General features: G+C 38.5%; 1 protein-coding gene across 2 annotated transcripts in view; it reads right to left on the reverse strand.

Annotated features, from left to right (window-relative positions):
• Nucleotides 1–570: 570 nt before the first annotated feature.
• sema6bb (sema domain, transmembrane domain (TM), and cytoplasmic domain, (semaphorin) 6Bb) overlaps nucleotides 571–20916 on the reverse strand; it is a 171443-nt gene continuing 151097 nt past the window's right edge. The window contains exon 16 of one of the 2 annotated variants that reach the window (XM_032572026.1): nucleotides 571–9498. In XM_032572026.1, coding sequence (XP_032427917.1) covers nucleotides 8591–9498 — 908 coding nt within the window. In that variant the 3' untranslated portion in view covers nucleotides 571–8590. The remainder of the gene's footprint in view (nucleotides 9499–20916) is intronic. The other variant, XM_032572025.1, reaches the window with a different exon arrangement.

Here is a 20916-nt window from a genome sequence, read left to right on the forward strand (position 1 = left end):
AATTATAACAAAGTTACTGTGCAATTACATCATTTGCTTCAATAATTACAGTTGCATAGATTTTCATATTAGCTTCACTGTTTCCTAAGTTCTGTCTATTTTGTGTTTGACAAAGCTTTGAGTGGTGGCTGTGGAGTTTGCCATGTTCCAACAGCTGCCATTTATTACTTTGTTGGTTTAAACAGGTAATGATGGCAACTTTTAGAAAGGTATTTCCATCTGAGAAAGGATGTTCTACTTTGCAAAATGTATGTAAAACAAGCACTAATATTAAAGTTAATAAGCTTTAAAATGAATGACTCAGGATTCACTTCAAAATTAGTAAAAGTCTCATCTGTTGTTTTTTTGTAAATAAACTGGTTCACCTGATTAATGTACCTTATGTAATGTCATTAAATCAGATATATTTTGCAGAATTAGCAGTTTTGTTCTGCTGTGCTCCTTTAAAAAAAAGGCGTGTTGTAAAATCCGTTATCCATACACCGCTGTAGAGGAACTCAATGTGCTACTGTTTTTACATTTTGCTTTAGCTAAATACAGGAAGTAAATAAAAAGTCAAAGACACCACAGTCAATGATCACAACTTAGACAAGAATGTCTGAGTGGTTTATTAGAATAAGAAAATTAACACAGAGCAAAGTCTCCATGCGGAGTGACAGGCAGAGCTCGGGACATTGTGGTGGACGGTGAACAACTGCTGGAGTGAGTCCGGTTTTCATGTGCCTGCGTGTGTGTGCTGTGCAGCTGTCAGAGGGTGCATGCATGTGTTTGGCGTTCTGTGTGACAAGAGACACGTTTGTTTGCTGACACGAGCGCACACACCTGCATGTACGGTACAAATTCACACATCGCTACTTCAGTACACACACACACACACACACACACCCACACACGGAGGCTGTGTTGTCATGCAGCTACTGCACTGAAATTACATGTAAGCATTTAGGTTATGTACACATAGCAGGGACATGTGTTGCCATCTGATGACAGCCATCTCAAAGCTCCCACTGCACCCAAACACCCCGCCTTTGGGCTGACTAGGAGTGTGGGAGTTCAGCCTCTGGTCGGGGCGACAGGATGACGGGGATCCTTCACAGTAGCAGGAGACTCCACATTAGTCTTTATAAGTTAAATTACTTCCTCTCTTCTTGTAATTCATCATTTAAACAGGACACAACACTTCGGTGCTCACAGTACTGCTTCATAATAATAATAATAATAATAATAATAATAAAAATAATGATGATAGTCATCAGGTTGAGCTTCATTGTCATCACTGAAAAAAATTCGGCACAGGAGAGAATTGAAACATCCCACAGAAGATTTAAATCAAATATCTACCACAGAAAAACAAGTAAAAAAAAAAAAAGGCAAACAAATCATCAGTGCCGACTAAACACATATAAGTTCACAAAAACGCAAATGTCAACTGGAATCTTGCTTTTGTGCTTATTCCTGTTGCACGTTGGCTTGGATGGGAGCAGCTTGATGACGTGCCTTTCTTAAATTTAGTCCCCGTCTCTGAACAACCTTTAATACGAAGAGGAACATGCAGACGGGGCAAGACGGCAGTTATCGGCTGGGGACTCACATTGCAGGGCCACATGGTGAAAAAACCCCAAACCCAACACACACAGCGGCACGGTGTGTTCAATGAGAGCAAAAACACAAGATGATAACAGCGTGTAAATGGGAATTTTGTGCATATGTGAAACACAGAAGCTCTTTATTTTGCCTTGCATAAGTATTCACACCAGTTGGGGATTTTCACGTTTTGCTAGCTTTCAACCACAAGCCAGGAATTTTAAGTATTAGACAAATCCATTGGTGCATAACTGTGAACTAAAAGGGACATGACACATGGTTTAAAAAAAAAAATAAAAAATCATATCTGAAAGTTTCGATGTGCATTTGCAACCAGTTCACTTTGTCCCCTTTATTCTAATACTCCCACATTAATTCAAATAGCTTTCAGAAGTTTTAATCTAAGTGAAAAATACAGATGTACTGGAGTTTGGTTAAAAATGTCCAGAATAGTAAACACACAGCATAATTTAGACCAAATCTGGCCCAAAGCTAAAGTGGAAAATCTTTCACTGCCACAGGGGCAAAAATGTCCAGAATTAAAAATGTTATCCCACAGCTCTGTGTGGAGAAAGACTAGCACATGTAACCTCCAACATATAATCACCAAACATCAATAAAGACACCACTATGTTTCACTGATGAAACTGTGGAGATCCTTTTCTTCCTATTTTGGAAAAAAGGAAGAAATAAAGAAGGAAAGAAAGGGCAAATAACACATTCCTGTAGATTCGCAGAACTAGAGGAGTTGCAAGTAAAAAAACCTACAGCTGTAGTTACAGTTGAAAATGTAAATTGTAAAGATTTTCAAAAAGGACATATCCTTCACATTCCAGCCGCAATTACGCACTACTTTGTGATGGTCTGTTAAATAAAATGCATTGAAGTTGGTGCATTATGACAAATTGTCCTAAGGGTATGAATACTTATGCAAACCACTGAAAATGGGCCAAGAAAAAAAACTCCCAACTTAATCAGTGACGGCAAAGAAAAGCAATTTCTCACACGAGAAGCTGGATAAACATGCAAAAGAACAAGCTTAGCATTTAGGATTTGACATGAATTAAAGGAGGGTGGGAGTGTTACTAAAAAAAAATTCTGTTTTTGAATCATTAAGTTAACCTGCAGACCTTTAACACTGAAAAAACACAATGAAAACCCCGGCTTTTGCTTAGTGGAGATAATACGAATGGGTTCCCAGTCAAAGGGGCTTAAAAACACAAAGAGCAGCTGCTAGAAGAGAAGGAAGAGAAATGGGAATTACATGAAGTATGGAGAGATGAGGGAGGATGAGGGCTTTAATAAACATACTTGCCTCTATGAGGTTATACCTGAATACTTTAGCTGCCTTGTAATGTTGAACTAAAGTAATCAAATTGTGCAGTCGGTAAGATAACATCATGAAGTGCTCTACCTTTATTTGAACCGGCCTGTGTCGGGCTCCAGTTTCATTTCTGATTTAATTCAATTACATTCCCCAATTTGTCAAATGGGGTACTTGTGTGGGGGTGCATGTGCGTGTGTGGCTGGTGGTCTGTAAAGGGTCAGAAAGCGCTGGTTGAACGAGTAGCTCCCTCTCAGAGACAACCTGTCTGCAGCAATCTTTCTCAGGGGGCACATCAACCCATTAGAGGGGCTTGGCGTGTACTTTGCCTCATCAAGCATGTTTAGTGAAACACCAGAAGAGATGCGGAGTGAGGACACGGCTGGGTGGGCACGCCGGGCCCAGATAAAGAGGCCACATTCAAAAACGCGCATATAAAGACCCAGAAATGGGAACACGGGATCAGGATGAGAGGCTGAGGTTTGCAGAGTGGAGCGGTCCTCGACACTAATGACCCGTTTCAGGGTCGAATGTGTAAAGCATACAGTGCGCTAATGTAGCGAGGGAGTAATATATTAAGATCACATTTGCCTGTCTGACCTCCTATGCATTGGTCTTGCTTTTATAAATCTTTTTAACTGGACTGCCTCATGTAATTTTTTTTCTCCACACATTCTCATTGTATATCAAATGAAAATCTTTCTCTCAGCTCGTGCCAGAGTACATTTTGAGAAAAGGTTTGCATTTGGACAGGTTGAAGAACCACACTTCACATCCTACAGCCGAAGCTGGACTTCTTCCCAAGCAGACTGTTGTTGCTGTCTGTGTTCTGGATTAATGAACGTATATTTCTTTCAGCATTCTTTATCATAGTTTCACACTGGCAGTACTGTTTCTGTAAGCCATCTCCAAGCTGTATGCCTCACAGCAATGCATGTTGTTGCCTCACAAGGTCCTAACCTCTTCTGCAGCAACATATTTTCAAAGCTCAAATTTTCAAAGTAAATTTTTCAAAGCTCTCACTGTAAGAAGCAGGTAAGCCTACCCTGTCTTACAAAACTTATTTAGCCAGTTTGACAGTGTGCAAATTTCTTCTTGAGGGTTTTTATTTTGATATAGTTTGAAATTGGTTACATTATTCCTGCCTTTTACCAAAGATGTGTTTACACTGCTCATGACTTTCCTCACAGAAAGCTGGTAAGTGTAATGGATAGACAGAGAGTTTAACATTAAGCACCATTACGATGTAAGCAAAACCATTCCATTCTTGAGAACTGATCATTTCAGACAGTATGAGAATCAGCCACACACATTTGTCATGTGATTTGTTATACAGGGAGTCTGAAAATGACTGCTTATACATTTGTAGAGTCTTGCATTGCTCTATGAAGTAGAGTTTATGCTTAATTTATTGACAGAGATAAGAATAAACTCCCATGTATTTAGGACAACAGATTTATTTAAATAGAGAAATAAACTTAGCTTATTTAGAGCAGCAAGCATATACTACATGTGTATAACAGCGAGAAAGAGACCGATGTGTTTTTTGCTTCCAATTGTCCTCATGCTGTGGTTTACGTTTTAGTTGAAATATGAAGCGACAAGGGAAGTGGTGAAGGCAACCACCACCTTTTGGCCAGTACAGCAGATGGTTACTATGGAGACTGAAGAAAGGCTTTGAACAGACTTCTTGGGCATCAAGATATTTGACGGGTGCTGCTCCTCATTTGGATGCTTATCGGTTCTAAAGGAAGACAATGTTTTATCAATATCCTGAAGACAAAAGAAATACAGTTTTTGTTTTAGTCAGTTTCTTAGTATTCTTGAAATTATAAATGAATGACTTGTGATCCATGGGTTTTTATTCAGCCCGTTTGTGAAAAATGACAGGTAAGTCAACACGGCGAATCGTAAGACATTTTTGAAAAGTTTTTTTTACTTCCAAATGAGGAAATAATGGTAGAGCAATGTCTGTATATTTAGAAGAAATATTAGGTTTTGTATGCATAAGATAACACATGGCAACTAAATGAGTTCCTAAAACACATGCAATAAGAGGAAACTCTTAAAAGGAAACAAAAGATGTGATTTTATTTTCATAAAGGCCTAGGTTTTCTTTGCTCTTTGTGGACTGCGAGGGGCTCGTCATTTCACCCTTTCAAGAGTTTTTATTTTTGTAGTTTTCGTCATTTGATATCAAACTTTTTTTAGGTTATTATCCATGGCTTCATAACAGCCATGCATCAGTTTAAACCTGCCACAGGATGTTTCACACAAATTATGGCTACTAGCATAAATAACGTGTGTAGTTATTGTTCTTTGATCTGACGTCATAATGTCTCATTTCACTGCATCAAATGGCCTGAAGAGGAATTAAAACCGCCACCAGTCGATAGTGTGATTTAAGATGTTCTGAAAATAAAACTGGAAAATTTAATTACATTATGTGAAATGCGAGGATTCTGTCATAACTACGTATTATTCACAAAAAAATACTTTACTGCTAACAAAAATAAACTGATAGGCTATGCCAATGGTTAATTACATGGGAAAAACTGGGATGCTTACATGAATGTAATTGAAAGAGGTTGAGGCAAAATAAGATTGGTACTATTAATATACCAATTGGTATATTAATAGTACCAATTGATGAGGAGGCAGAGTGACACAAGGCTGTCTCTGTCACCAGGTTTCTCACTAATAAAATGGTTTGTTCTAGCTATTTTGGTCCCTCTGCATGTTACACCAGGCTGTTATTTTTCTACATTTTAATTCCACTATAACTCAGCCTGGGGGTCCGGTGCTCTTTTGCTCAGTTCAGTGAACCATCATATTACCAAACAGCAGTGGCTGAAAACATGATACATTTCCTAAATTACAGAAGAGTTTCAACATTTGGGTCAAATGTGCAGTAAATCAGAGGGAACAACTAGTCCTGAAACATATTTTCTGTGTTTCCAGAAAATGTTCATAACCTTTGAGATTCTTCACATCATGTTAAGACAAATTCTTGTGCATTTCTTCTGGATTTTATGACAAACACAAAGTAACACAAAACTGTGAAGTGGAAGGAAGAGGATATATGGCTTTCTCATGTGTTTGTATAAACAAGAGTGCTTCTATTTAACCCCTTCATTCTGATATCACTAAATAAAATTCAGTCCACCTCTATTTTAGTTTGAAGTCTGCCATAAGCCACGTAAAAGGACATGGTGTGCTTGGTGGAAAACTAATGCTGAACGTCAATCAGATAGGACTTTTCCACAGTGAAGCTGGCTGGAGCTAATGAGACTAGCTCAGAGGTTCCATCGGGAAAAAAACCTTTAAACATACAGCAAGAGATCTAATGAAATGCTTTGGGGTAGATTGGTCCAGTCAAAGTCCACTCCTAAATCCAAATAAGTAGGAAGATCTCTATCCAATCTGACTGAATTTGAGCAGATTTCTAAAGAAGAACAGGAACAAAATGTTAAAGTTGGTAGAGACACAGCTCAAAGAATAAAGGCAACAGGTGCTTCTAACACTTGTATCGAGTCATGGGACTGAATCCAAATGCATTTCCTACTTTTGTGGATTTTTATTTGCAAGACATTTTGAAAATGATGTAACATTTTTCTTCCACTTTGCAGTAACACACTACTTGATATTGGTCTATAAAATAAAATCCAAAAGCTTTGCTATTGTAATGAAACTAAATGTGGAAAAGTTCAGAGGGCATAAATAATTTTGCAAGGCAGTGTGCATTATTGAGTTTTTTTTTTTTTTAAATCTCAGTGACTTTACCAGACCCTTTTAAACTAAGCTGTAAATCATAAAACACACGTGGCTTTGTTATATTAACAATATCAATCATGTAAAGAAAAGGAGCCAACTTGTTCTTCTATTACAGCAGGATTTTAGGCCCAATCTGATGCCTTTTGCCTACATTTTGCAACAGCACACACTGCTCCCACACAAAGCAGTGACACTGTTAGTACCTATTTGTAAATGTAAGGCGGATGGGGTTGAAAAGATAAGAAGGGTGGGGGTGAGAGCGAAACTGATCAAAGCCGCTTCTTGCACTCAATATGAGCAACACAGTGATGTAAACAAGCCCTAAGAGACTTTCTCATACACAAGCTGACAGACGCAAACAGAGCTAAATACCACCTTTTACTGAACCCTGACCCAGATGGATTAAAGCTAAGCATATCTACATTTGAATCAAGAACGGATGAAAGCGGACAAAAAAAAACATAAAACATGAAAAGATCAGACAACGGAGTGAAAGAGAAACTCCACACCCAAGTGCGCGCACGACCATCTGTTTTCTTTATCCAGCTTTTGTTGGGAGTCACACTGAAAGGGGAAAAAAAAGGGACGAAGCCACCAGGGATGACCATTGTGATGGTTAGCCGTGTCCTGACACTGACCCCCGCTGCAGCTTCAGGCCCCAGGTCCTCCCTGTACTGCCGACTGAGTGATTTGCCACGACCGTTGATCTACAGGAGATGCCCAAACCTGACTGGATGGAGCTGTAGCTCTCCTCATTGCTATTCTGCTACGCTGTGGTGAGTCAGATCCCTGACTCTTAATTGTTATTTGTGGCCGCAGTTTCTTCCTGCACCCGGGGCACAAAGAGGCTCAGTGTCGGCAGAAGAGACTGACTGGAGCTCCCAAGCGGCGGAGAATCTCCGCCTCGGTCAGATCGCCAGACAGCTCACATTCCCCTTCTTCAAATGCACCACGGATCCCAGGGAGGCCTCGTTTTGGGTCGGGTGAGACAGACCCAGGTATGTGGAGAGCCAGAAACTGTTCTTGTCTTTGTTGTAAAGACTTGTATAAAAAAATACTTAAATTAGATAGTCCTTTTCTCGTCATTGTCATTCATTTAGCTAATTATTGCTTTCTCTTACTTCACCATGGCTCTGTACAGCCCTAACTAGCCATGATCAGCCACTTAACCTTCTGATTGGTAATCACACTTAAAATTACACACAATAAAATCATTTCTGTATAAACAATATTATCACCAAATTCATTATATAGCCATACTTCACAGTTAAGACAGGACGCTGGTTGGGATTGTTGTGGCCAAACACACACCCTTACATGATGTATGATTTCTGTCTTTTTCAAGGTCCTCTGGCAGAGCTACAACAGTTTTGTCTCATCTGAAATCCAAAGTAAAGTACATCGTTGTCTGCTGGATGCCACTGGCACAAGACAACAGAGACAAAAAAATTCACCAAAAGAAGATCCGATCAATGAACAAAGTGGTCAAGGGGGGCCTGTCACATTTGTCCTTGCGAGGAATATTGTTTTTTGTTGTTGTTGTTTTAGGTATAAATCCTTCAGTTGTCCTTTCAAGAAGGTTCCTATTTCTTCTTGGCCCCACTCTTTACCTTCCTGTGAGACTTGTTGTGTCAGAGCTATGAACTGTGGGTGGCACACCACAGGTTATGAACAGAGAAACTCAATGGTTTGAGAATTATCTCAACTTTCAACTCTTTTCTCTCTGCCTCTCTCTGCAGTTTGCTGAATGACGTCAGAACATTGAATGACAGTGAGAGAGGACAGAAAGGATAAGGTCGGATCAGGACGGCGAGTCTGAGGGGTGGATATTTTCCAGTTTTCTATTGGCAGGAATGTTTTTTTTTTTTTTTCCAGAGAGCTCAGCATCAACGCTCACTTGACTTCACCTCATTGGCCACTGGGGGCGTGCTCTCCCATGTTCTTCCCCAGAAGGTGGCTGAATTCAGCCAGCTCTCCCAGACCTCGAGGTCCGTGTACGTCTGGCCTGATGAGACCCTGGCGCTGGGCGTAATAGGGCATACCGTTGTTGCTGTTGTAGTTGAGCGCCTCATGACTCCAACGAGGCTCTCCGTAGTCCACATGTGGGGTGGGAGCAGAGACCACCCTACGTCGATCTGGCGAATCCTGTGGTGTGGCAGGGTAGATGTACTCTCCTGCTGAGTTCCTCAGGCTGCCGGTGGGACGGCTGCCTCCATGCTCCCCCCTTTGGGTGGCAAGGATGAGGTAACGCTGGCGATCAGAGTGTGGGGGCAGCACCACCTCGCCGGGATCCTCTATTCGTACCAAACCCCCTCCTCCGCCGCCTCCATGCAGAAACTTGGAGCTCAGGTAGATGACAGCGTTGCCAGGGCACGGGTTTCCCATGGAGGTGAGGAAGGTCTGGCTCTGGTCCCAGTCGGTGTCTGGGAGGCGCATGACTCGTTTCTGCTGTAGCGGGGTCTGCTCAGGAGTGGGCAGTAAACCTGGGTCAATCTCTCCTTTAGGCCAACCGTTGGGCATCACGAACAGGTTATCTGGCTGCGAGCGCCGTCTCTCGCCTCCGCTCGTTCTGGTCACGCTCATCACTGAGCCGCTGCGACCCTGTCCTATCATGGTCTGCTCTTTATCATTTTTGCGACGGGCGCCGTTGGCTCCAGAACCGCGGGAGTTCCTATGGCGGTGGCTCATGATCCAGCAGACAGTGAGACCAGAGAGGATGGCACCTGTGGAGAAGGCTGAAACGGCAGACACCACCAGCAGATTTACAGACACCAGGCCATCCGGCTCCTCGATGAAACTCTCCTGAAACAGTATTCCTGCAGAGAAAGATGCAACAACACACAGACAGAAGGGTCATCAGTCAACTAGTGGAACCATCTTAATGGCGTAAATATTTCCTGTATTAAACTTGTGGGAGTTAATGAACGGCCAAATAAAACGACTTACTTTCTCCCTTCCCTCTGTGGGTGGGAATGAGCATATGTTTTCCAGCCAAGGTAGCTCTGTTTAATTGCCTTCATTACATAAAGTGGATAGTGATTTTAATGGCTATAATAACTGTCTTCCTGATTGAGAATGGCTCTCAACCGTAACATGTTTTGCAACATTAGCTTTACAGGGAGAAGCCAAGTCTGGCAGTAATGGTGAGTAATAATCAAATGTTTTCATTTCATGAAATCTGCAATGTTTACAGTAAACAACAGAGGTGAGGGCAACTACGTGCAACTTCATCTACAAAAATTCAGTTACGGAAAACTGCATCATCGCTCTATAACTGAATTACATTTAAATTGAAAAACTGACAAATTACTTTGGCACCCAATTAAATATTTGAAAAACACTTTGGAACAAAAGTGAACATACACTTATTGGTTCTTACACATAAGTCTAAATGACTTATGTGTTATCTGCACACTAATTGCAAAAATATTAATATAAAATGACCTGTTAAAGGAAGAGCTGCGTAGGTAATGAATCATCTGACGAATCATCTGTTTTTCTTTATTGTGGCCTCACAAACAGCTGTCAGTATAATTATACTCAGCATTACCACTTATTTGAGCAGCTGAGGTGATTTCCTCAAAATAGCAGCACAGACAGTGCAAAGGGTATTAAATTCTAATGACAAATGAATAAAAAAATATTTTAATTAACTAAATCTTAAGAAAGAAGCTGATTAATGGGGGTGAACCAGGCCAAATTAGAGGCAATGACTTCATAGTCCCACCGATGAAGCACACATCAAAAACTTTTGTTGATGCACCATCGGATTTTTTTTTTGCACAAAGAAGAATTCAAAATATAAGACAGTACAAAAATAATTTCTAAGAAAACGACACAATAGTAAAAGAGCTCATTTAATTTTAATGAATATTAACAGAAGCAAATTTTTGTCAGCAAACTGAGTCAGAATGAAAGAACTTCAAAGTCCCAAAGGTGAAGTCCAGAAGTGGGGGAATAATAATAATATTAAGGGATGGGGTTTCATGTTTTAAAAATGTATCAAACCATTTGCAGATCACAACACAAATAATTATGGATATGCAAAAGTATTACCTGACTAGATTATTGGAAATGAAGATGTTGAGGAAAACTGATTCTGCCAGAAGAATATAAACAGTATAGAAACAACAAATGTCTGCTTACAGAAATACTGCTGCATTAAGATCATTTACAAATACTGCAAGCTGACAGTGAGCTGACAGTTTGAATTATTTGATATGCATAGGCAACATCTGAGAAATGGCCATTATTAGAACATTTGTTATATTGTCACTGATGTTTTGTCCACTGTTTTATCTTTACCATTTAGTTTATTTTATTATAGGCTGGTGTTATCTATAGTAAATATGCAAACCTTTTTCTTTTAAATCATTGCACTGGAATAACAAATGTCTGCTTTTCATGTCTTGAACATTTATCAGTGTGTTTATGGATGAATGTTATCACATGTGCAAATGAAAATATTCTATATCATCTTTGTACAAGTACATTTAATGAACTCCCTCTCTGTGAAAACGCTTATGAATTATTGAAGACAAGACTACAGTGAGACCACAGCACAGGCTGCCAAGGATCAATTAGAAAAATGCCAGAAGAAAAGTTGTTTTTTTGGCTCCACAAGCTCCTGGGACCAACAGCGGTGAATACAATGAAATTGTGCCAAGGGAAGCAGATTGGAGAAAAGCAGATGAGGAAAAGAGGAATGAGTTACAAAGAGAGAAAGAGAGATAAAGAGAGAGAGAAAGACAGAGAGTGGCCTAAAGCAAACTTGAGCATTTGGGGGCTTAGACAAACAGTAGTAATAGTTGTTAAATTACAGCAGCAATAGTGGCAGAGGCAAAGTGTCTCCACAAGGACAGGAAAATAAATCCTTTTTCACAGAAAATTAATGGATATCATTAATAGGAATTGGAAACCACTTGCGAACTAACCCTATACAGAAAAAGCCAGGGCAGAGAGAAAGAATGAAAGTATTCAAGAAAATAGTCATACTTTTTTTTTTAAATAAACAAACCTCTTTTTTTTATGGTTTGATTAATTATTTTTTAATGGGGACTTGGGAAGTTGTTTGTGTAGAAGATCCTGCAGTGAGAGTTGGCCCGGTGGGTAATTAATGTGGCCTGTGGCTTTCTAATGTAAAGTGTTACTCTAGACACATCGGCATTAAGCTAAGGAATGGTAGATTAAACCCTGTGAAAAAACCCTTAAACCGCTGCGCCGCACCAGAGGTGATGTTGTACATGTTAAGCTGTTAATATGCACAAGAAGGAAACTAAGAATTAATGCCGATTGTATATGTTCTTGTCTGGGCCCAGACCTGAGATTCTATAAGGAGCAATTACTGTGATGGGAAAAATACACAGCAGGTATAATAACACAGTGAAGGAGGAAGCCAGAATCTACAGAAGCAGATTCAAGAAATGTAAATGTTTCTCCCCCCCAAGTAATTTAATGTAATTACCATGGCAGCACAACAACATACAGTAACCCTGCTTAGGATTCAAACCACAGCTGCATCCTGTGGGATTAGAGAGTAATGAGTACCTCTAATAATAAGAGAAACACCAAGTAAATAAATGAAAACTATTTGGATTTTGAATTAAACTGAAGGTTTTAATCTAACTTAGTTTAGCTAAAAATCACAGTTAGTCACTTATGGAAAATAAAGATCATGAATCATTGTCTACAAGACTACAAGGCAATTATGATTTCAGCTAAAAACATTCATTTGCTTTAGGGTTCTTGTGTAATGTGCAAGTATCAAAATAACAAAGCCTATCCTTAAACTCAAAGAGTGTGAAGGAAAAACAAAAATACTTCATTTGTAAGTGGCAACTATCTTAGTTGATCAATGAAGATCCTTTTCACATCTAATTACAAACCTTCAATTGAATTTTATCAGTTGCTTCACTGTGACTCTTCCGGTTTTTCTTCTCCTGGCTAAACTTTTCACTCGAAGCCGATCGATTTAAAATAACTCTACCAGTTCTCATAAGAAGACTTGTACAAGCTTGTTCGTGGCTTCGAGCATTTTGTTTCTCTGTAACTTGCTTGAAACATTTACCAAGATTCTACTGCCGGTGATTTCAAGCCTGTATGCAAACGTTTTATTACAGTTAGAATACAAAAAATCCAGACTGACTTCAAAATGTGAACCTCGTTCTTGTTTTAAAATCACTGGATGCTCTGCTATCAGTCAGTCTAAATAAACCTGGGTGCAAATTTATCAAGGAATTCATGCCTGTGAAGATAAAAAAAAACAAAAAAAAAAAACAAGAATCTGAAGGAGCACATTTGTTTTACTCCTGTTTTCCATTACAGACTCGTTCACATTTGGACAAAGCACATGATTAAGCATTCAAACTATTACTCCTTAAAACAGCGTCAAGTGGTTTGGACAATCTTACATGTGTCATTTCTGGTAAGAAATGAATGTGGACACTATCATTTTTCCTTCTGCTACAAAATACTTGGAGCTTGTGTGGTAGAAGCACAGCTTCCAGCCTGTCAGCATGATTGCATCTGCTAAATAGTAACAAAAGAAAAAAAATGAACATTTCAGTGAGATGGTGTTATTAAATATGTCTCAATCTCTAGTCCTCAAACAAAACATTGGGCCTCTTTTTAAAAAGGTCTGCACCGTTGTTAGCATTCCTCTCAAGGGGGCATGAAAACATCACCTTTAATGACATTAAATGTATTAGTATTTATTTATTACAAGTACTTATTTTTAAAAAGGTCAACATTTTTAATTAGTGTCGTCTCAAGGAAATTTAAATGGATGAACATTTTCTGTTTTTCTTTAGTCAATTTCACTGTTGAGCTTTTTATTCAGAACCTAAAAGCATAACTGCCCACTAAAAGCCAAGATAACAATGACACAGACATTTCTTAAGCCTTTTATCCATTTTGTGTCACCAACAATTGGACCTCAGACTTCAGACAAAGGATCCTCAACGCTGTCGATGCAAATCAACATCTTCAACAAGTTTGCCTTTCCAATTGATCGAAACCTGCCGTAAATCAACAGGCCATGTTGGTGAATCAATATCCTTCCAGCTCTAATTACTCCTTTATTACCAGACTGATAAGAGAGGATCCGCATGAAAGTGGGTTGTAGTTATTGCTTGACATGACAAGAACATTTTAGTTCTTCACCTCATCACAGGAATCCTGCCCTATATTTCCAGTCATATTTTATCAGGGGATTAAAATGAATTTATGCAAAATTTGCTTTTAATTCAGTCTTTTGTGTGATGCCATGACCCTCTCTTCCCTAATTTCTTTTCACATCAACTCTCCTTTAGTTTGGCACCACTTCTGAATATTAATTTTTAGAAGAAAAAATGAACTCCTCTTGAAGTTGGCCCAGGGTACTAGATTTAAAAATGTGCTTTAAGGTATTTAGTAAATGGTTTCTCTGAGGGTTCCTTTTCTGACAGGCATGATTCACAGTAACTCCAAACTATGGCAACTTCTTCTTCCCACTACTGTTTTCAGATAAAATATGTTTTTTTTTTTTTAAGTATTTGATAGATTTAAGCTTAAGTGATAAATATTTGGTTAACTGAGTGTTACTTTTCTCTTCAAAAATTTCATTAGAGTCTTGGCATGAGCAAAGACTTTCTGTGAAGGGGCTTGCAAACGTATTCATACCCTTTGAATTGCAACTAAAGCAACACATCAGGTTTTCACATGTAGAGACTGAATTTTCTGCTGAGGCTCAGTCAGATCGGACGCAGAGTGATGCTTCTAATTTTCAATTAAATTCAAGTCTGGGTTTTGGCTGGACCACTCTAACGCATGAATATAATTTAATATAAACCATTATGTTATACAGGCTTCATCACCACAGCATGATACTACCACAGCCGTGTTTTACAATAAGAATTGTTTTGCAATGGTGATGTGCAGAGTTTGGTGTCTGACAAATCTAACCTAGTGCTATAATTACAAATCTGACAAGAACACATTCCGCTGTGTCCTTTACACGGCTTTCACAAAAACATGTTCCTGTTTGCAAAAACTGGAAACAGTTTTGCAACAAACCTTCCTGCTAGCTAACGTGCGCAACAGTGCTTTGTGTGTTCAGAGTTTGGGATACTGTTTTGAAATCTCTTCTAACCTTTTTAATAACTTTCTTCCTGACTGATTTCCTGACTCACGTTAGTGAGTCTTCATGATAATCATTAATGTTCTTCAACTAAACTCAAGCCATCACAGAACAGATGTATTTATACTGATATTAAATTACACGCAGGGAGATTTTATTTATTTTATAGGTGATTTCTCTAGGCAATTAGTTACACTTGATTTTATTTAAAGGGTAGTGCAGAGAACACTTCTGTGATCACTAATGTATGAAACACTTCAGAATTTTTATTTGTGCAGCTGGAAAATATCCATCACTTTATCGTTCTTCTTCACATGTATGTACTGCTATTTATTGTTCTGCCACATCAAGTCCCAATAAAACACATCAACATTTTTGCAACGTGACAAATTGTGAAAAGGTTCAAGGCGTATTAAAACTTCACATGTTTCTGTAGAAAAATATCATGGTTTCCAAATATTGTTAAGCTTTAATTTAAAATTCCCCCTCAGTCTTTTTTCCTCAATATGATCACAAAGTCAGCTCTTGGTTGCTGGGCCTCATTGGCTAAATGCTTTGTTTTTCTAATAGTTCAGCAGCCATCATTCTATTTTAAAATCTATAAGTTTGGCTCAAAAGTTGCTTTTTTTAGCTTCTAAAACATCCCGTTTTAGAAGTTTCTCTCCCCAAATCTGCAGATGTAACACAAAAAAATCCATCTGCTGGTTAAAACAGATACAAATAAAAGGAGGTCAAGAGTGTCAGGTTTAACTGATTGACTAGAGCTTTGGCTACTTTCTAAACCAAAATGAAAAGGCCAAAAGCACAGACCATTTCAGAGAGAGAAAATTAATGACCACAAATCTGCAATCTTTCACACACACCCACACACGCACCCACACGCACACACACACACACAACATCTGGAAATGCTCTGCAGAGGTTATAGATGACATTTATCTCCACTGTAGTTCAGGGTTGCTGTGTGACACTTTTGATTAAGTTCTGCATACTGCAATAACAGTGCTGTCACATTCACACAGGGGGAATGGTTCTGACTAAAATGGAGACAAACTGGTTCAGCGTTTCCTCCTGCGCGTGGACACCCCATTATCCCAAACTTATGTTTTTTCTTGGATGAACAAAAGCTAAGCAAACATTTATAGCCAATGGCTAAAAGTTATGTGCAACATGCACAGATATTTGGCAGCATGTGTGTGTGTGTTGTTGTTGTTGTGACACATTTCTGTGCTTGCTACCAGAGGTGACAATAAAAACCGCTGGCTGGGCACTCTGTCCTTCCACAACTTCTTTCCCAATCCCAATGGCTTGTTAAAGCTTAATGGAAGCCAACAGGCTGTCTGTCAGCCCGACGAACACTGAGCTGTTTGTCTCGAGGTTTCTAGCTCCAATTACAACATAACGAGGAGAGGAGAGGAACGGGGAGGCAAGCCAAGGAGAGGAGAGAGATTTTTACACTGTGTGTGCTGAAAGGAATTGGGAGGACAAGTGAGGAAATGAGACAAAAGAGATGACACAAAAGAGTTGAGAGTACAAGAGGAGGATTCAGCCAAAGAAAACAGCTCGGGCAAAAAAGAGCAGATAGGAGATGATTAAAGCAGTGAATGGAGCGAGAAAGGCAACACACGAGCAAAAAGGACTAAAAGCACAAGAGCTCGAAAAGCTCTATAGCTACAAACAATACCTAACGTCAATTTGCGTAAGTATAGTTTTACCAGTTAACATTTAAAACACAAAGACTCTGTAGTTTAATACCTAGTTTAGTTTTTCCTTTTTCTTGAAATACTTTTCTCTATGTACGTTGTTTCCACCTTCACCTTCTAAATCGTCTCTTCTGATATCTCTCTTGCAGCCACCTGCCCATTGATACCAAATATATTGGCATGAAGGGAACAATTTCACATTCCAAAAACATGCACATGTCAATCAGTGCATGATTTAAACTTTAAACTAGCATAAGTATTTGTACAAATAACTTAAAACAGAAAAAGGACTTCATTATACTTTTAATATGCCTCCATATTTCACATCTCAAAACATAAAAATTCCCCACAAAACTGATTCATTGTAGTATGTGATACGATTGTTAAATCACTGACTGGTTTTATTGCGTATTCTACCCATAGCAAATAATAGCTTCAGGATTACAACATATAACCTAATAAATCTTTAATACCCATTATCCCTTAAATGTGTCACCTGCTTACCCAGCACCTGGTGATATAAAGGAAAACCTTATGAAGTATATCTACTCAAAGGTTTTATTTCCAATATAGAAAGTCAATGTTTTCTGAGCAGCCCTTAGTACAATATCTGACATGGCTGCAGTGTATAACTCAAGTTGAAGCTGCGTGTGTGACCTTTTTTAAAAGCTCTTGTGAGGTTTTTCCCTCATTAAACCAGACTTAAGCAGCCCTGCTCAAGGACTGACAACATCACCCTTTACTGTGAATGCTTACTGAGTGGGAAGACTCAACGTTTGCAATATATAGAATTGGGAATGTGTCAATTAAAGGAACCTCAGAGGTATGAAAAACTATTTAAAAGGAAGATGCATTTCTTAAGATATGAAGATCTAAATGAATGAATTACATTTAGACTGCGGAAGATTAAGAGAGAGCAACACTTAAAGCAGATAACAGACTAAATATTGTATATCAAAGTTTCTGTGTTTTATTACTTTGAGCTCTCATCCCCTGTCTGTTTAGTAAACTGATGGATTTAAAATGTCAGATTTAAAGTAAGGAAATCATTTTGTTTTTGCTTTAAATAACTATCACATATGTGGTGTGTCATCATCTGAGCTCCCAATATAAATAATAATAATAATAAAATCCTTATTTTTGTTTTATAACCGCTTATACTTCTTGTACATATACATACATACAAACTCAATAAGCTTCTTAAAATCCATTTTTTGTACATGGGTGAGGCTATGTGAAATCACCTGCGTGGCCACTGCTTTGGCTTTGATTACAGATTGGGAGGGCAGGTGCTAACTAATTAATCTGAGAGCTATTCTGAAGCCGCCTACGGTTCGATAGGTTTCTTAATCAAAAGCTAGACCTGGAAACTTTTATTCACTTTCACAGTTAGAATACATGTATTACAATCAGGGCACATCAAACTCGAACAAAGAGACTTCACAGCGTCCCAGCGGATACGTCGGTGGCATAAGCACACACTTCTAAGCTCGATAGGCTACGACTGTGTCATGGAGCAGCAAGTGATCTGAAGGGCTTTCATCTCCACAATCTACCATTTCGATGCATAATGCTAATGTGTTTATGTACGGAGTGGAAGAGGGATGCACATGCCAGACCGCGTGCACTCCACTGTGAATATGTTTGCATTGATGCAGGAATATAAGTGTGTTAATAAGTAAGTGTGTGCAGTGTTTCCACGGCTGAGTGACTTTGCTCATTATCCTCCTCTTCTTATTCTTTGCTTAAAGGCTGCCTCTTGGTCTTTTGGCCACATTTTTGTCCTTTCTACTTTCTTTGTCTCAACATGCCTTGTAAATATATTTTCCATCTACTTTTATTTCTCCATCACATAACACCAGACAGTTCCTCTCATGTTATCTGTCAAACTAAGACTGATGTGTATTATTTAAGTACGGAAACAAACTAATAAAGAATAAAGCTGCTTTTAAAAAAATGATCTCAGTTCCTTACTTGGACAAATCCCTGGTTGCACATAAACTGTGTTGACTCTCGGGATGACGGTAAAACCCTTTATGGCCCTTTGCTGACAGCGATTTTAGAGCTGGGCTTTAAAAAGTTTCTGGTGAGTTCTGCAGTAGTCTATTAGCAAAATAAATACATAAAATAAAAAATAATAAGGTAAAGAAAAAATTTATTCAGTCTTTTATCCTGTCAGACGTGCCTTGGCTGATCAATATGGTGAAACATTTATGCACACCAGCCATTCATGTGTTTATAATTAAAATTCTGTATAATCTGCACCAGAAAAACACAGTCTTGATAGATTCAGGTCTTCCTCAGGGTTTATTAGCAGGGGTAGTTCAGGCTTAGAGTCAAGGTTTGCTATGATGACTACATAATCACATACCTGCATGACTCTCCTATTGCCCTTACATTCCTCTTTAGCATATTTCACTTCTTCCAGCTACCCAGAAGAGCTTAATTATTAATTCAGCCTCATTTATGTTTCTTTTTCGTCTGTAGAGAGTAGACAGGTTTCTGAACGGGGTAAGTGAGGTGACTACATATTTGCTTCAGGCCAGGCTGTGTGTTAAAATCATCGGGGAGGGGGGTCAGCCATGTAAACAAAAGGTAAAGGCTTTATATTTTTCCCTTTAGAAGGCTTTTCATGACGGGTTTTCAGTGCCTGGCCTGCAATCAGGAATATGTGGATTCAATTATATCAGCAGACTTTTTTTAGTTTGTTTTCCCAAATCTGGTCAATCTTTTTAAAGGGAGTCTTAACAAGTAGTTTCAGCTGAATCTTATCCAAGTAAAGCCACCAGATTGTGGTGGGCAATGTGGTGAAAGAAATTGTTTTATGTGCATATTTGCAAAAACTTTGATTGGGTTTTTTCAGTGGGAGGCAGTGTTATTTTTCTTTTAACAGTGACTCTTAAAAGTGAACAAGCTCTTTTAAGAACCCCGGGGTTTCTAGACAAATACAAAATATTTCAAATGTCCTCCTACCTGTTTTTGTGGAATGTATCCTGTTAAATCAAACTGAAATTAAACTAATTTGTTAGGGGAATGTGTGTAAAAAATAAAGATATAATAACCTGCTTGAAAAAGTATGGACACTCACGCTTTACAGAACCAACTACTGAATATTTTCAACATTTGTTCTTTTTGGGTACACCCCCAACATGAGTTATAGTGAATCTGATTATCCAGAAATTAAGATGAACCGTCTAAGAAGATTCTTCTTTATATTTACCAATTTACATATTTTTAAAGCCAGAATTTGCAAAAAGGTAAAAAAAAAAAAAAAAGAAATATATATATATATAAAGAACATCTCATCATGTAAAGGTATCCGCAAGAAGAAGGGAATAAAAAAATTATAGCGCATCACAAGAGATAGTGAGGATGTTTTTTTGTTTTTTTTTTAAAGAAAATTTAGAAAATGCTGCAAAGCAATGACATTGGTGAAACTGGACTTTTCTTCCAAATGGGTAAAACCAAGAGACCAATAGCAACGATGAATGTGCTTCATAGGAATTTCTGCCAATTACTGACTTTGTTCTGTAGGAGAGAAAATCTAGAATTTTCTCTGTATTTTGCATAAAGGGCTTTTCTTTCAAAGAAAACACCCAGGCTGGATAAAATACTTTAAAATTTTAAGTTGTACAGATAAAGGGAACAATATTCAAGCTATCCAGAAGGCAGCTGGTCGAAAGTTCTCCTGTTTCTTAAAGTTGTTCCTCAGTTTTGAACATAAGTTGAAGTTATCACACTTATGAGCTGACGTCAGGACAGTCAAATCTAATCTACATTACAGCCCAGTGAGCATTTATGTAATCAGGTTATTGTGGGTTTTTTAAAGGTTTTTCTTTCATGATCAATGATTATTTGTGGAAAAAGGTTTGAAGGGATTCAACACAGTCTCCTTTTTAAAAGCTATCAAATATAAAATGATGCAAGAATTACATAGCTGGCTGTGTAAACGTGAATGCATATGGTGTAGAGCTACAATAAATATTTTAAGATATGTCTAAGGGAATGAATTAAAATGTAGGTCTGCATCAAATTAGTGTAATGATCTGCACAGGGTACATTTTTCTCATTCTTGACTTAGGACCTAAGTTTCAACATAATCTCTCCCACCTGCTAGAACCATATATAAAGTCAGAATCATAAAACTTTCAATACTATACTTACAACAACAAAAACACTCACATGCCAACAGGAGGCATGCCATCTGGTTGGCTGACTGAACTGCTCTCACCTCCTTCTTTCCACTGTTTGCCCGCCACCTTTGGTAATTTACAAATCACTTTTAATGAGATCTCTCCTCTGTGACCCGAGGCCAAGATACCTTTGAGTGGACATGCTATCAGAGTGCGCTACTTGAGCTCAATAATCGCTCAGGATCAGTGCGCTTGTCTAGACCTGGGACTACACAGAGCTTC

This window comes from Xiphophorus hellerii, chromosome 9 (genome assembly GCF_003331165.1).
Source record: "Xiphophorus hellerii strain 12219 chromosome 9, Xiphophorus_hellerii-4.1, whole genome shotgun sequence".
NCBI classification, from domain to species: domain Eukaryota; kingdom Metazoa; phylum Chordata; class Actinopteri; order Cyprinodontiformes; family Poeciliidae; genus Xiphophorus; species Xiphophorus hellerii.